The 17,348-nt window shown below is 47.0% G+C and overlaps 1 protein-coding gene across 1 annotated transcript in view; it reads left to right on the top strand.

The window, feature by feature from the left end:
• Positions 1–7,795: 7,795 nt before the first annotated feature.
• Positions 7,796–17,348, top strand: part of SAMM50 (SAMM50 sorting and assembly machinery component) — a 32,923-nt gene continuing 23,370 nt past the window's right edge. The window contains exons 1-3 of the mRNA XM_006866842.1: positions 7,796–7,841; positions 14,382–14,492; positions 15,434–15,535. Coding sequence (XP_006866904.1) covers positions 7,821–7,841; positions 14,382–14,492; positions 15,434–15,535 — 234 coding nt within the window. The 5' untranslated portion in view covers positions 7,796–7,820. The remainder of the gene's footprint in view (positions 7,842–14,381; positions 14,493–15,433; positions 15,536–17,348) is intronic.

The following is a 17,348-nucleotide window of genomic DNA, read 5'->3' as shown; positions in this document are numbered from 1 at the left end:
ATCTTATCCCAAGAGATGAGTTTAGGAAATTCTTTCCAAAGCGCTCAGTCTTCCAGCCTGAGTGCTTACCTCTCCAGCTATTAGCTCTCCTGATGCTCATGACGTACAGAATTCTGGCCTCTGTACTAAATGCCTGTTGGTGTTAGCTGCCAGTCAGCATCCCCTCACCCATGACTCCTGGGGACCCCTGCTTTGGACCACTTGGGGGTTCATAGGGTTTTTATTTATTTGGAGTCCTGGTGTGGTGCTGTGGGTTAATGCACCAGACTGCAAAGCAGTTTGAACTGCAAGGTCGGTGCTGCTCCATGGAAACCATATATCGCTATGGATCAGAATGGACTGGATGGCATTTAACAACAACAACAAGGGTTTTTATTGGCTCATTGTTAGAAATAAGTTGCCAGGCCTCTCTTCCTACTCTACCTTAGTCTGGAAATTCAGTGTCACAGCCACACACATTTCTCCACTGGCCGACAGCAGCTGCACCTGGATTGCCTTAGATGGCATAAGAACCTGGGTATCTAGCATGTTGTTGTTGTTAAGTGCCGTCGAATTGGTTCCAACCCATAGCGACCCTAAATAGGGTTTCTAAGGAGCAACTGGTGAGCTTGAACCACCAACCTTGTAGTTCAAATGGCTTTGCAGTCTGGTGCATTAACCCACAGCGCCACCCCAGGACTCCATAGAAAGTGAGAATTCTGCCACCCACCCACCACTGCCTCATCCCAGATGGCATTAAATGAAATAAACTATGTATCTCTCAGAACTTCTTTTTGACTCATTAAACTATTTGATCAATACTTCTAATAAAAATTAAGGGTGCTTTATCATCTTGTTGAATTACATATACATCATGTGAATCAGTGAAATGCTGCTAGAATTTTTAACACTGAGTGTGCAGAACACTCAACTATAGAATAGAAAATATTAGCCTCTGTACTCCTTGGACTTGAAGCCCTGCAACTTGAACTTGGCATAAGTGTCAGTTCTCTAGTGCTGCTATAAAAGTACCCCAAGTGGATGATCTGGACAAACAGCAATGTATGCTATTACAGTTTAGGAGGCCAGGTGTCTGAATTCAGGGTGCCAGGTCTAGGGGAAGGCTTCCTGTGTTGAGTCTGAGGGAAGGACCTTGTCTCCTTTCAAGGTCTGTGAAGATCTCCATGTGCCTTGTCATAAACCTTCCCCTGGGTCTAGGTGCTTGTCAGCACAGGGTCTCTGGGTGTAAGGGTGCTCACTGCTCCTGGTTCTTCCTTCTTAGTGGTAGTCAGGTCCCTCTCTCTGCTTACTTCCCTTTATTTTATTTTAAAGTTTTTATTGTGAACTGAGTGATAGTTTACATGGGAGAACATCGGTTTCATATTCATCCTATTGTATTTTGTTTCATTGCAATGATTACAATCCCCTCCAGGCATCATCATTCAACAGTATTTGCTTCTACTCTGTTGTGTGTGTGTGTGTGTATGTGTGTGCATGTGCGCTTAATGTACACAAAAACATTCAGGAATATATAATAATTTAAACAACCAAAGGGCACATTCTGCAAGCCTGCCTCCTGGCCTCTAGTACACAGCCTTTCTCTTTCCATGAGTCTAGAGTCCTCAGCTGCTCCCTCTCTCCATGTCCTCATCTCTGCCTCCATCGCTGGGGTTGCTGCTTCTCTGGATAGGGTCCCGTATTCTGCTTGTACTCTTCTCCCTTGATGATCCTAGGGTCCTCTGTTCCTGGGCTGTAAGATTAACTACTTTCTCGTTTTTGATTCAAAACTTCTACCTTTACAGTGTGACAATCGCAATTAGTCATGATAACAATTATTCATTATTGAATCATAAGAATCTTATCCCCATCTCTTTTAACCAGACCCATCTAGACACAATGAAAACTATTCAGTGAGTACTCGACCCTCCCCCACACACTCTGAAACTAAACTCACTCTTGAAAACTTGTAAGCCAGTTACTTGGTGCCTTTGTGCCTTTATTGTGTCTTCCCCCACCCCCCATTTTAGGTAGCCAGTGTCTAAGTTGCCCGTCCCTTTCATCACTTCCCTTCATTTTGTCTCTTGTAACATTAAAGGGGATACAGACCATACTCAAGGAAACCCTCCTTGTATTAGTTCAGGGCTGGGCTCTGAGTGAGGAAGTCACATCCCACCTTAATCCTTTTATAGCTGATTGGCTGATTATATGACTATATCATTAAATCACTGCCAAGCCGCTGGGAATCATGGCCCAAGCAAGCTGACATACTTTGGGGGAAGAAAATTTGATCTGTGACCTTCTATTCCTTGGCCCCCTCAAACATTCACCCCATCATATCCATATCATCCCAGTAGTCTTAAATTGACTCCAAGGGAAAAGGTAATGGACTATAAGGTAACCTCAAAGAAAATTAACACTTCACAACATACCTAGACAATGAAAATCCAAGAAAAACATGGAAACATTAAAACTATGAAGAAACTCACAAGAACACAAAAAATATGAACTCAGCACAGGAAGACACATGGGACAAAGAAAGCAGCAACACCACAAAAAAAAAACACCCCATAATGGCAGTAATTAATCCATACCTATCGATAATCACACTGAATGTAAACACATTAAATGCACCAGTTAAGAGACAGAGGGTGGCAGTGTGGATAAGAAAACAAGAGCCTTCAATATGCTGTCTGCAATATGCTTATACACAGAAACAAATGTATGTATCTATGTATGTATATGGAGCTCTGGAAGCATAGTGCTTATGAATCAGGCTGCAAACCATAAGGTCAGCAGTTTGAAACTACCAGCTGTTCCGCAGAAGAAGGATGGGACTTTCTGCTCCCGTAAAGATTTACAGCCTCGGAAACCCTAGACAGGATCGCTATGAGTCGGAACTGACTCCACAGCACATCACCATCACCCATATAGATATATATATGTGTGTGTGTGTATGTGTATGTGTGTGTGTGTGTGTGTGTGTGTGTGTGTGTGTATAGCTGTGGGTTTAATGTGCCAGACTGCAAAGCCGTTTCAACTACAAGGTCAGTGGTTCAAGCTCACCAGTTGCTCCTTGGAAACTCTATACAGGGTCGCTATGGGTCGGAACCGACTCAGTGGCGTTTAACAACAACAACATAGTAAATATTTCTCACCAGCACTATAATTCAAAGGTATCAGTTCTTTTTTGATCTTCTTTATTCGTTGTCTGGCTTTTGCATGCATATGAAACAGTTGGAAATCCCAGGGCTTTGCTCAGGCACGCCTTGGTCTTTAAGATGACACCTTTGTTTTGTAACACTTTGAAGAGATCTTTTGCAGAAGATTTGCCCAGTGCACTATGCCATTTGATTTCCTGACTGCTGCTTTCAGGAGTGTTGATTGTGGAATAAGTCAAATGAAATCCTTGACAACTCCCACTTTTAATCCGTTTATTGTGATGTTGCATACTGGACCAGTTGCGGCTTTTCTTTCCTGGTGGTATTCAATTCCTCCCTCTCTGCTTGCTTTTCTGCCTCTTTTGATTTCTTGCAAGATCAAGGATCATGCAGGACATCCCTCTCCCTTCACCACCCTTGCATAGATCAGGGCTATGACTTGAGTAATGGTGTTCAATCCTACCTTAAGCCCTTTACAACTGACAGATGACATCATACAGGTGAGAGGAGCGTTATTACACCATTACATAACTGCCCAACCTCTGAGACTCACGATCCAGCCAAGTACGTACATATTTTGGGGAATACAATTCAATCCATGACAGTTTCTATTCCCTAATGTGTGTGTGTGTGTGTGTATATGTTTAGAGTCTGGATTCCTGGTGTGGCACTGTGAGATAAGCACTGGACCACAAGGTTGGTTTGAACCACAAGGTCGGCGGTTCAAACTCAACAGCCACTCCTTGGAAACCCTATACAGGATCGCTATGAATTGGAACTGACTCGACGGCACTTAACAACTTTCAGAGTCCTGGTGTGGCACTGTTGGATAATGCACCGGGCCTCAAGGTCGCTTTGAACCACAAAGTCGGCAGTTCAAACTCACCAGGCACTCCTCAGAAACCCTATACAAGTTCTATGAGTTGGAACTTAACAACAACATTTAGAAAAAAAGACTAAAAAGATATATACCAAAATAATTACTGTGGCTTTCTTGACATGATTATTCACTGTACTTATACATGCTTTGCAAATTTCTGCACTCCATATAGATTACTTTAAGGAGCTCTGGTAACGCAGTGGTTGTGAGTTGGGCTGCTCACCTCAAGGTCAGCAGTTCGAAACTACTAGTGGTTCTGTGGGAGAAAGATGAGGCTTTCTGCTCCCATAAAGATTTACAGCCTCAGAAACCCTGTACAGGGTCTCTATGAGTCGGAACCACGGCACATCACCACCACCACCATATATATTACTTTGGTAATCAAAAAATAACTCATCATAAATGTTATTTTTAAAAAAGTTTTCCCTGTCTCGCTATCCTTTCTGAGGAAGCATAGTATTAAGGATTGAATGAAGAACCAAAGCAGATGCTGTAGAGTGGGTTCCAGCTCACAATGAGCCTCTAGGCCAGAGTGGAACTGCCCGCAGGGTGACCTAAGGCTGTCATCTTAATGGAAGTGACTACCCTGTCTTCTTCCTTTGCAGTGTCTGGTGGGCTTGAGTTGGTGACCTTTTGGTTAGCAGCTCAGTGCTTAATCAACAATGCCACCAGGGCCCCAAGACTTACTGCTTCTTACTGGGAAATCTAAAAGGATGTTTAAAATCATTGGTAGAATGGGCCTCCTACCTGGCTCTGTCCAGTCTGTATCCCTTCTGCAATGCCCTTTCTGCCTCCAGCTCGGAGGCGGAACTATACCAAATGCTAGGCTCACAGAGCTAACAAGGCAGGGTGGGTCCCCTCTGTCACAATCGACACCTGGGGGACACCTTCACAGATTGCACTGCAGGTTTCATAGACAATTTGCAAATGGGGAGCACATCACCACCGAGTGGATCCGTACCCAAATTAATTAAGGTTTTCAGGGAGCTGATTTTATCAGGAAGTTTGAACACATTTCTGATTGGTTGATGGTTATTTTAGAATCTAAGGAGCTCTGGCAGTGTAGTGGTTACAAATCAAGCTGTTAACCTCAAGGTTGGCAGTTCCAAGCCACCAGCTGTTCCGCATGAGAAAGATGAGGCTTTCAGCTCCCATAAAGATTTGCAGCCTTGGCAACCCTGTGCAGGGTCACTATGAGTCAGAACTGACTCCACAGTACTTAACAACAACAACAACAATTCTATATATGTATTCACACAGTATCAAGGTTTCCATAGAAACCTTGCTAAATAATCATATTTGTATCAAGGTTTCCATAGAAACTTTGCTAAATAATCATATTTGTTGTTGTTGTTGTTGTTGTTAAGTGCCATCGAGTCGGTTTTGACCCATAGCAACCCTGAATAGGGTTTCCGAGGCTGTAAATCTTTACAGGAGCAGATCGCCTCATCTTTCTCCTGCGGAGCAGCTGGTAGTTTCGAACTGCTGACCTTCCGGTTCGCATATACTAATCACAAAATCAGAGAGCTGTGGTAACCTCTGGGGACTTGAGAATAGGACATGTTCATTAATCTTGAGTTATTTTCTGTAAGAGCACATTTCAGTGAAAGTTAACAAATATTAGAATTCGCCCTTCCTTGACGTAAGCCTAAACACATAAACACAATTATGTAAAACAATGCAAGCTACTTCTAGATGTCTGCTATAGTTCTAAGCACAGCTATACATACGAAAGACTATTTCGGGAAAGACTATTTCGGGACACGGGTCTCTACTATTTAGCTAGATGATCTTTGGTGTCATGGGTAAGCAAACTCATCGTCTTGATAAAGTAAAACTTGTCATTTTATTTTACACTTCCTAGTTCTGCTCCTGTGAAGATTCAAAGCCTCGGAAACACTATGAGTCAGAACCAACCTTGACAGCACCTAACAAATTTTCAAGCCTGTCTTTGGGACAGGTGGCATCTACTCAAAGCTGAAGTCCTTGGCTGTGGAACAGACTCTGCCTCTTGGTGACCCCATGTGTTGCAGAGCAGAACTGCACTCAATAGGGTTTCAAGGCTGTTACTTTTCATGTACAGATTGCCTGGTCTTTGTTTCTCGGTACCCTTGGGTGGGTCCAAACTGCCAATCTTGATGTTGGTAGTTGAGTGCTTAACTCTTTGTTATTCAGTTCAGCAAGTCTCTGCCTGGTGCCAGCAATGTGCTCGGTTTCCGGTTCAGGGGAGTGAGTCATACTGGACCCCCATCCTGACCCTGCCAACAGTCTGGCGGGGAGGACACACGGGGAGTCAACCAGCAAGAGGTGCCCAGTGGGGGAAAGATCAAGGCCTGATAGATGCCAGATTCTGCCTCATCTCAGCCAAATGGGGAATGTGGACTTTCAACATTTACTCCACCGATGTTGGAGGTTTAAGGGGCAGGTGTTAAAGTGGGAACTGGTGTCAGGGTGTCTGGGGAGAGTGACAGAGGATGAATGAAGTAAAATGAAATCTTGTTTTTAGGAGTGAGTTGTAACAATGGCACCTTTTCAAAATTAACAAACGAACAAAACCCTGAACCCAGTGCTGTAGTAGATTCGACTTATGGCTACCTTCTGCCACATGAAAGAAAGGCCAGGTGATCTGCTTGGAGACAGTACATAATAGGAAAATATTTCACTCCTTGGTTCTTCTTTCATTGGACTTATCACCTGTGCCTGCTTATCACAGAGTCCCGGTGTGGTGCTGTAGGATAAAGCACTGGACCGCAAGGTCGGCGGTTCAAACTCACCAGCCACTCCTCACAAACCTTATACAGGCTCGCTGAGCTGGAACCCACTCCACGGCACTAACCACATTTAGGAGGCTTGGCGCCGCAGTAATTGAGCATTCAGTTGCTAGCCGAAAGGTCAGTGATCCGCAACATGGAAGGTATGCTTCCATAAGATTTACAACCTCAGAAACCCTATGAGACAGTTCTCATAGGTCCTATAGGGTGGCTGAGGTGGAATGAACTTGAAGGCACCCAACAACATTCCCTGCTTACTAAGCGCCGTGCACTGCGCCAGAGAACTTTAATACCCTCTGAATTCAACCTCTGTTATTGTTGTTAAGTGCCATCGAGTTGATTCCGACCCATAGCGATCCTGTATAGGGTTTCCAAGGAGCAGCTGGTGATCTTGAACCACCGACCTTACAGTTCAAACGACTCTGCATTCTGACGCATTAGCCCACAGCGCCACACCAGGACTCTACCTAATTCAACCTGGTGGTGCTGGTGGTCGTGATGCGCCTTGAAGTCGGTTTCGACTCATAGAGACCCTGTACAGGGTTTCCGAGGCTGGACTTGAGCTGGTCCTGGTGATCAGGAAGGCTCTCTGCAGCCCCAGAGCTGGCGGCGAGACCACTGCAGCGGGCTGGATGTGGCGAAGAGCCCTCTACTAGGTCGGGGTGTCACGAGGGTAAAAGGAGCGAGTTGGGTGAAGGTCTAGAACACAAATCCGCCAGATGGATTTCTCGCAATCGCAACACTACGCCATTAGCTCGGCGGGAGTCATTGAACACTCTGCGCGTGCGCTGTCTTTAGGACACAGGGCTTCCGGCGCCTGTAAGAAGATCCGGGTCACAAGCTCATCGGGACCAATGAGCAGAGACGTCTTCGGAGAAGGGGCGGGGAGGAGGTGGAGCATCATGGGCGCCTCCAGTGCGCTGGGGCTGAAGGCTTGTGGGAGCTACGCTGAGTGGCAGCTCTGCTGCTGCTGGCCCGCCCTCTGCCTTCACCAATCGAGTGCCCTGCGGAGCGGCGGCTGGAGAGGGAAACATGGGGACGGTGCACGCTCGGGTAAGAGGCCCAGTGACCATGAGCTGTGTGGCGGATCCGCGGGGAGACGCCCTCGGGACCGTCCCCGGGTGAGAGGGCGGCAGGGCCCTGAGCCTCTGAGGGTGCCGGACCTCCGTGGCCGAGTGAAGGAGGCTGCAGAAAATGTCGCCTCCGGCCAGCGAGCCTCGCCGACCCGAACCGGAAACTGGTGGGACGGGACTGGTCCAAGGTCACTCGGTGAGCCAGTGGCCAGGAAGCTCCTGGGAACTTTCCGTCTCGCCGGTAGCAGCCCGTAAAAAGTTCCTTTGTCTTGGCCTTCCCTGTGCCCTCGGCCGTTTCTGGGGTCTGCGCTTCGATTCCAGAACAGGGAGAATCTTCGAGGTCTCCTAGCGCAGACCCACCGAGGGGTCGGGGAGACGCCGTGCAAAGCTTTAATTTCCCCCTTTGAAAGTGGGGTTTGTCGTGGGGCCAGGGAGCCCTGATGGCTTAGCGGGTTCCGAGCTGCACAGCCGTTCCGCGGGAGAACGAGGAGGCTTTCTGACAACCTCGCCATCCCCATCACCAGTCATGGGCTGCAAAGACAAAATGCATAGCCCCAAACCCACTGCCATCGAGGTGATTCAGACGCTTTATCGACCCCGTATCGGGTTTCCACGCTCTGCATCTTTGTGGGTGCGGATTGCCAGGTCTTTGTCTCGCCGAACGGCTGGTGGGCTTGAAGTGTCAGCCTTACAGTGCATCATCTATAGTGCCACCAGGGCTCCTTGACATCATACATTGTTGTTAGGTGCAGTTGAGTCGTTCCTACTCGTACTCACCCTGTATCGGGTTTCCCAGGAGCAGCCGGTGGATTGAGTTTAGCAGTTGGCCGCTTACCCTACAGCGCCACACCATTTGCTGTTGTTAGGTGCCGTGGAGCGGGATCCACTCATAGCGACCTTGGCTGTTACCTGAAAGGTCAGCCTTGGAACACACCCAGAGGCTCTGCAGGAGAAAAGCCTGGCGATCTGCGCCCTTAAAGGTGGCAGCCTGGAAACCCTCCTCTGGAGCAGTCCTCTGCTCAACAGCACCCAATAACAGCTCTGCTGTTTGGCTCCTACTGAACTGCTTGCCAAACGCTGCTCTTTAGGCTCTTGACTTTGGGTCAGAGAATGAAAGTTTGTGTTTGCCCGACGTCAAGCTGTTGGCTCCTCCCTGTGTTCTGAACGCAAACCTCCTTGTTCCCAGGACGCTTCATTGACCGCGGAGTGTACCTGTTGTCTTGTGGAGCTTTTCCCGTGGGCTCCCACGAGAAGGTTAGTGCAGACGTCTCAGGCTGCCATCAGGAATTGGATCAAATGCCTGTGGTCATCTGCCCCCTTCTGGACTGTTCTCTTTGCCCTCACCCATGCCCCTAGCCCTTCTCCCGTTATTCCAAGAATCTCGTCTTGTAGATGACATTCAAGAAGCTTCCTCCAGGAACCTTGCCATATCGCCCCAGTTTAGATGTGCTCACATTTCTTGGCATTTTTCCACTGGTGACATTTATATTCAGCCATTTTTTTCTTTCCTATTTGCAATTTTGTCTTATCCTGTTAGATTGTAAGTTTCTAGATGTTCTTATGGGACTGCAATTACAAGGGACCACATGCAATCTTTGTAGCATTTTGAACAAAATATGCATTCCCTCATTAATTTAACTGATAAAGACCTACTACGTGCCTCCTGCTGTGGCACTCTAGGATAAACACTGTGAACCATAAGCTTGGCGGTTCAAACCAACCAGCCACTCCTTGGAAACTGCATAAAGGGTCACTGTGAGGCAGAACTGACTCGACGGCATTTAACAACAACAACTATGTGTCTGCCACTGTTTTAAGTGTTAGGGCTGTAGCATGTGTGTGTGTGTGTGTGTGTCTACAGGCACACACAGTACCCCCCCCCCCCACACACACACACAGAGTCCCTGTTTTGCTGGAGCGCCTTTGATCCTAAAAGTGCAGCTTCTTGGTGAACCTGTTGACACACAAAATGTCCTCACTTCCAAAATGCGACCTTTCCATCTCACTAGCCCTTGTTTTTCAAACCTTTGCCATCGGGATTCTCAATAAGAAAACTAGTGTCCATCTGTGAGATCAAAATTGTGTCAGATCACGGTGGTACAGCACAAAACATGTATCCATTGTCATTAAATTGCAAATGTGGAAGTTGTGTTGGCAGTGTCTTTTGGTGTGTATATTTTCATCACAATAAAAATATGTAGACAAAGAGAAAATATTTCCTATTCATATCTGTTATGTATTTTTATATTTTCTATGTGATTCTAGTTTACATCACTTTACAAATGTGGATTTTGTGCCCTGACCCTCGTGTCTTGCATAGCGCCTGGCTCGTGGAGCTTAGAAACTCTGTGGACAGATTGGCCAAGTGACCTGCTTAGAGGCCAGAGGCTAGATCCAACGACTCATTTTACGTCATTTTATGAAGTATGTGGGGGCTTCAAAAAGTTTGTGGGAAAATTCTTTTATCTTTTCATTTTCCCATGATCTTTTTGAAGCCCCTTTGTACGTACCCTCACCTGCTCTTCCAGATACTAGGGGATAAACAGTGAGGATGAGGGTTTTGTAAATGCTTGTCACATAGGTGTTTGTAAGTGCTGTTGAGTCAGTTCCAACTCATAGCGACCTTGTATAGTGTTTCCTAGGCTGTCATAATGTTGTTCAGTGCCGTCAAGGGGATTCGGAGTCAGAACGATCCTGTGGGCTTCCCTAGGGGAGGCTGGTGGGAAGCATGGACAGATGAGGGTCAGGGCGGTGATGAGAGTGACCCTGGAGTAGCAGACAGGCCCTTACCGTGTAGCGTCCTATGGACACTCAGGGCCTATGGGTCATTCACCATCAGTGGATGTGCTGGAGGAGGGAGCACATGGTAAACACATCTGTGCACATTTGTTTAGAAGATATACCTAGTATCTTCCAGTGCAGCCATTGTTGTCACACATACCATTCAGCGTTAATGATTATTTCATCATGTTGTGCAGCTGTGCACTTTTAAACATGTTGAATTGTTGGACCACGAACCACAAAGTTGGCAGTTCAAACCCACCAGCTGCTCCTTGAAAACCCTCTATACATAGGTTTGCTATGAGTTGGAACCGGCATGACGGCACTGAATAGCACAGCAGTTGTTGGGAATGGTGAAGCAGGGAAAACAGCCAGATGTTAGCATGGTTTTTCCCAAACTTGGCTATTCGTGAAAATCACCTGGCAACACACTAGACCTCCAGAGTCCATCTCCAGGGGAGTCCCTGGGAAAGCACCCCAGTGAACAGTGCTTCAGCAAATGTCAGAATAAGCAAGTGAGTGACGATCCTTGTTATGTATAGGAGTCCTGGTGTGGCACTGTAGGATCAGCACTGGCATGCAAGGCTGGGGGTTCAAATCAATGACACTTAACAACAGCTACAGCATAACATATATAACTAGGTTTAACACTAGTCCAGTAGGATGAGCCTGGACTGTAATCCACAAGGTTGGTGGTTCAAACCCATCAACCTTGCTTTGGAAAGTGTACACAGGGTTACTGTGGGTCAGAACCGATCCAACGCTACTTGACAACAATGCTGTATGTTATATATTGTGTTTTTTTTGCTGTTCTGACTCAGTGACCCTTTGTACAACAGAAAGAAACATTGTCCTGTTCTGTGCCATCTTTACAATTGTTCCTATGTGTAAGGCCATTGGTGCAGCCACTGTGTCCGTTTCATTGCAGGTCTTACTTTGCTGACCAAATACGCCACCCAGGGTCTGGTCCTTATTGATGACATGTCAGACGTATCTGACATGAAGTCTCACCATCCTCCCTTCTCATTCCAGCTGAACTTCTTCCCAGACAGGTGTGCTACTTCTGACAGTCCGTGGCATACTTAATATTCTACGCTAACACCGTGATTCTAAGGCATCAGCTCTTCTCTGGTTTTCCTTATTCGCTGTCCAGCTTTCTCATGCCAGTGAGGCAATTGAAAATACCATGGCTTGGGTCAGTGCATTTTAGTCCTCAAAGTGACATCTTTGCTTCACACTTTAGAAAGGTCTTTTGCAACGTGTTTGCCCAGTGCCTTACATGGTTTTATTAACTGACTGCTGCTTCCATGGCTATCGATGGTAAATCCAAATCAAATGAAGTCCTCGACAGTTTCAATCTTTTCTCTGTCACAATGTTCCTTACTGGACCAAGTGTGAGGATTTTTGTATACGTTCAGGTGCATACATACTGAAGGCTGTAGTCTTTGGTCTTCATCAACAAGAGCTTCAAGTCCTCTTTGCTTTCAGCAAGCAAGGTTTTGACGAGTGGTGCTGTGGGTTAATGCAACAGACTGCAAAGGCGTTTGAACTGCAAGGTTGGTGGTTCAAGCTCACCAGCTGCTCCTGGGAAACCCTACCCAGGGTCGCTGTGGGTTGGAATTGGCTCGACAGCACTTAACAACATATTGCATGTTATTAATAAGTCTTCTCTGATCCTGATGTCACATTCTTTGTGTAGTCCAGCTTCTTGGATTGTCAGCTCAGTATACAGATTGAATCAGTATATAGTGAAAGGATACCTTTCCTGAATTGAAACCATGCAATTTCCCTTCTGTTCAAAAGACTGCTTCTTGGTCTACATACAGGTTCTACATGAGCACAATGAAGTGTTTAGGAATTTCCATACACTTTATGATCCGCACAGTGGAATGCCTTTCAGTCAGTAAGGTACAGGTAAGCATCTTTCTGGATTCTCTGCTCCTCACCAAGATCCGTCGGACAGCAGTACTGACACCCCTAAATCCATGCCTGCTTCTGAATCCCACTTGGATTTGGGGCAGCTCCCTGTTACACTGCTACAACCCTTTTCAAATGATAAGTAAACATTTTCACTTGTGTGGGATATTAATGACATTGAAAATTCCCACATTCCAGTGGATCACCTTTCCTTGGAATGGGCACAAATATGGATCTCTTCTAGTCAGCTGGCTAGATGGCTGTCTTTCAGAGTTTTTATTTCACCGATGTAGCCCTTTGGTGAAATGTGTCAGTTGGTGTTCCACCAGTTCCTGGTGGTGGTGGTTATGTGCCGTGGAGTCGCTTCCGACTCATAGCGAGTTCCTAGAGTCTTGTTTATTGCCAGTTCCTTCAGTGCAGCTTAACTTCCTCTGTTCTTGTCCATAAGCCACCTCTGAAATGGCTGAACTTTGCCCTGTTATTTTAGGTACAGTGGCTCTGGGTATTTCTTCCATCTTCTGGCTCGTCCTGCATCATTCAGTGTTTGCCCAGAGAATCCGTCAATATTGCAACTCCAGGCTTGAATTTTTTTGTCAGTTCTTTCAGCTTGAGAAATGACGCCCTTTTGGTTTTCTAGCACTAGGGCTTTGCACATTTCATTATCATGCTTGGTCTTCTTGAGCCACCCTTTGAAATCTTCTATTCAGCTCTTTTAACGTCTGATGGTTACTATGACTCCCTGGAAGCAGTAAGCCTGGCAGAGACTGGAGTCCTAATTCAGAAGGTGCTCTCCTGCTCCCTGGCCCACCAGATGAGCATGTGCTGCCCTTGTAGAGTGGGGCTGAGGCAGCGTCAGGTCAGGTCAGGCGGGGACTGCCTGCTCCCTGGTCCATTGGATGAGCATGCGCAGCCCCTTGTAGAGTGGGACTAAGGCAATGTCAGGTCAGGTAGGGACTGCCTGTTCCCTGGCCCACCAGATGAACACAAGCAGTTCCTTGTAGGGTGTAGATGAGACTCTGAACTAAGAAAATTGGCCCGTGCCCAGAGCAAAATGTTTCCTTAGACATTTAGTCTGTGCATGTAGCTATCGTATTTTGATTCTAAAAAGCAGTCATTTTTTGGTAACAGGAAAGCAGCGTTTGTACCCTTACCTTCCTCCCTGATAAATGTCCTTATTTTCCAGTTGTTTCTGTGCTTAAATGAGCCTCAGGTGTACATACACAATTAGATCAGTCATAGCCTTTGGTTCGCCATACACTGTCATCAGAGTTTCACACACCACCCTTTAGCTAATTAATGTTTCTGTTAATTATGATATAATTCATTAACATCATGAACACCCATTGACGAGTTCCAAGAACTCGTCACCCATCCAAGAAGGTTCACATTAGCCGCAGCTTATGTCTGCCCTGCGGTCCCCCTGTGGTCCTATCCCTGCCTCCACACTACTGTACGCCTACTCCACTTACCAACTGTCTTCTTAGCCGACATTCCACATCTGCGACAGCAGTAGGAAGTCTGCCTGCTTTGTTTATAAACAATGTATGTACATCTGGCAGGAATGGATGCTGAGGCGTGAGGCCTGCAGTGATGGGAAGGCCACGGGGCCTGCTTTGGCAGTTAAGTCGTGATGTAGTCATCCTCTGTTTTCACATTGCGCAGGCCTTCACCTCAGGCCTTGGCCTTGGGAACCTAACCGCGTCAGTAAGCGTCCAGTGGGTTTACTGAGTTTTCTGGCACACCCACTCAAGACCAAACTCAGCGGATTGTAGGGTTTTGATGTTGCCACTTTGCTGACCTGCTGTTTCCTCCTCCCTCTCAGAGCCTGGAGCCTCTCCCTGTGGGTGGACCTGATTTTGGAGCTTTAGGAGAAGAAGCTGAATTTGTTGAAGTTGAACCTGAAGCTAAACAGGAGATTCTTGAAAACAAAGATGTGAGTATCTTCTGATGGCCTTGATGTAGGGTTGATGTAATACAACACAAGGGAGCCTGGTGGCACTGTGGTTGAGAGCTCAGCTGCTAAGTGCCAGGTGACTAGTTCGGACCCACGGGCTGCTTTCTCTGTAAAGAGAAAGACTTACAGCTTTGAAAACTCTACGGGACAGTTCTGCTCTTGTCTCGTAGGGACACTTTGTGGTGGAATTGATTTGATGGCCGTGGGCTGCACCTGTGTCTGCCCCCTTTAGAGTACATGGTTGTTGTGAAGTGCCGTTGAGTCAGTTCCGGCCCAAAGCAACCCTTTAGAATGTTTCCAAGGAGTGACGGGTGAGCCTGAACCACCGACCTTGCAGTTCAGACCAATTTTGCAGTCTAGTGCATTAACCCACAGCGCCACAGGAACAACATCTGGTCCTAGGTCATCCAAACCAAGATACCAAACCCACTGCCACCGAGTCTCAGTTTCTGTTGAGGAAGGGTTTACTGAGTCCTCACTCTCCTCTGAGCCGCCTCTTCCCTTGAGGAGTTTCTTCTAGCAGCACAAAAGCAGAAAGGGAGAGGCTCTTTGAAGAGGCATTTGTCACACTACGCTGAAACCCACGAAGATGCTTACCACGATGTGCATGTCATGACATGGGGTGCCCCAGACAGGCAGTGTATGTCCACAGAGCAGGACCCTCTAAGGCTGTGTAGAGTTCAGTCACTGGCAGCGAGGACTTAGCAAAGGGGAAGCCTACGTGGCTAGGTATTTTAGAAAGGCATGAAAAGTAAATCGAAGAGAGTTCAGATATAAGAAGACTAGCATCTTAAAGCTTGAGGGAAAAAAAAGAGAAATTGAGGTGAATTTCTGAGACTTGTCTTTATCTTAGCTTTGATGCCTCACCTCCGCCCTCTAGTGTCAGATTTAATGAACATCAGTGTCCTTGTCTTTCTTAGGTGGTGGTTCAGCACATTCATTTTGATGGATTAGGGAGAACAAAAGATGATATCATCATGTATGAAATCGGAGAGGTTTTCAAGGCGAAAAACCTTATAGACGTAAGTGTGCTCTCTGCTTGGCATTCTCCCCTTCCCTCCTGAGGAGCCTCAAACCACTGTGCACTGTGCCGTCACCCCACAGAGAGCAGGCCCCCTAGTTCCTGTTGTGGTGTCCATAGACACACGCGTTTGCATCCTCTCTGTGTCTCCGGGGAAGCGATGTCTGACCCATGTTCTTGAGAACTCACCGTGGCTCCTCCCCAGACCCTGTGCCTGCTGCCCTCCACTGCTCTCTCCGTCTGGCCTCACCGACCCCCTCCCAGCTGCTCTCACCCCCACCCACCCGCCCCCTGACTGCATTTATCCATGGGGTGGGTCTCTTACTGGGACCACCTCCGTCTTCCTCCTGCTGGGGCTCCTGCTGCGCCTGGAAGCACATGGAGCATGTCCGCCCAGTCAGACCCAGCCGGCCCTGCCCAGCACTCGTCCACTGGGCCTCTCACAAGGGGTCAGCACTGGTGAACAGTCCCCCATAAGTCAGTTTTTTTAAAAAGATGTTTTCTTTTTCTTTTTTGTTTTAAAGATAAAAGTACAGTTTAAGAAAAATATGCAAGCATTCCCTTCAGAAGTGTCTAGACCTATATGGAGGAGATGCTGAGTAATAATAGTTGCACATTTGGATATTTTTGTTTAATAAAGGTTTCTAGTACTTTGTGGCAGTACTTGGGAAAATGAAATGAAAGAATAGTGGGATTTCCCCACGAACTTGAAGCCCCTCGTGTGTGTGTGAATGAACTGTGTAGGGTTCCGTCCTGCTGGCCAGTCCCCAGGCCCTCTGCAGCCGGACCTGGACTGACAACGGATGCTTCCAGGTATTCCAGTTTATACACGTCTCTAAATACATACTTCCTCCTTAAAATATCTGCTCTGCACCCTTCCTCTTTGACATGACTCGGGACCCTGGAGCTGCCTCCCCCTCAGCACATGGCAGCCTGCTGAGGGTGGCGCTGGCAGCAGCTTACCGGGAATGGCCCTTGCTGGTGGGCATTTCCGTCACGGGAGCTCTGTATCTCGATGCTTACAGGCACACCTCTAGAGGAGCTCATAGAGCACGCTCAACCGTCTTGCTCTGCGCGCAGGGTCTGATTCCTGCAGTGGAAATCCTCAGACTTCAGTCCTTGCCAACCTGTTGGGCAAAAAGTGCTCTCTCCTGGTTTTAATTTGCAGTCACTTGATTATGGGTGAGGTTGGTGCTTTTGTTCATGTCTAAGAGCTCCTTTGAGCAGCGAGAACTTTGAGCAGCAGCGAGACTTGTAGTGAGGAGCTCCAACAACAACAACACGGAGTACTGGGCCACAAGGCTGTTTAACGGAAAGCCTCATTTCTCTCACGTGGAGGGCCTGGTGGATTTGAGCTGCTGCCCGCAGGGTTCGCAGCCAGATTTTTAACCACTACACTACCAGGCCTTCCACCTTCAAGATGGCGGATCGGGTAGACGTGTAGTGAGGAGCTCGGTCAACAACAACATGGAACACCAGACCAAGAGGACTCATGAGATGGTGTTGGAACTCTGTAACAAATACAAAGGTATGTTTGGAGGTTTGAAGGGTTTTTAGTTGGGGAATTTGCAGGAGAATCCAGAAATACATTATTTTCTGGATCAAGACGCTCAGCTGTTCCAGGAGCCGCCATCTTGGGAGAGAACATTTTGATTGTATCTTGATTGTATCAGGATTGACATCGAAATTTAAAGTGACAGTATCAACATAAAACCAAATGGCCACCACTCGTCTGTCGTGCTGTGGTGGTTTGAGTTGCTGTGATTCTGAGGGCTATGCCACCGGTGTTTTAAATAACCAGCAGGGTCACCCAT

The sequence above is a fragment of the Chrysochloris asiatica genome, unplaced genomic scaffold (genome assembly GCF_000296735.1).
Source record: "Chrysochloris asiatica unplaced genomic scaffold, ChrAsi1.0 scaffold00097, whole genome shotgun sequence".
Classification (NCBI taxonomy): domain Eukaryota; kingdom Metazoa; phylum Chordata; class Mammalia; order Afrosoricida; family Chrysochloridae; genus Chrysochloris; species Chrysochloris asiatica.
This window is presented reverse-complemented; position numbering and strand designations above follow the sequence as displayed.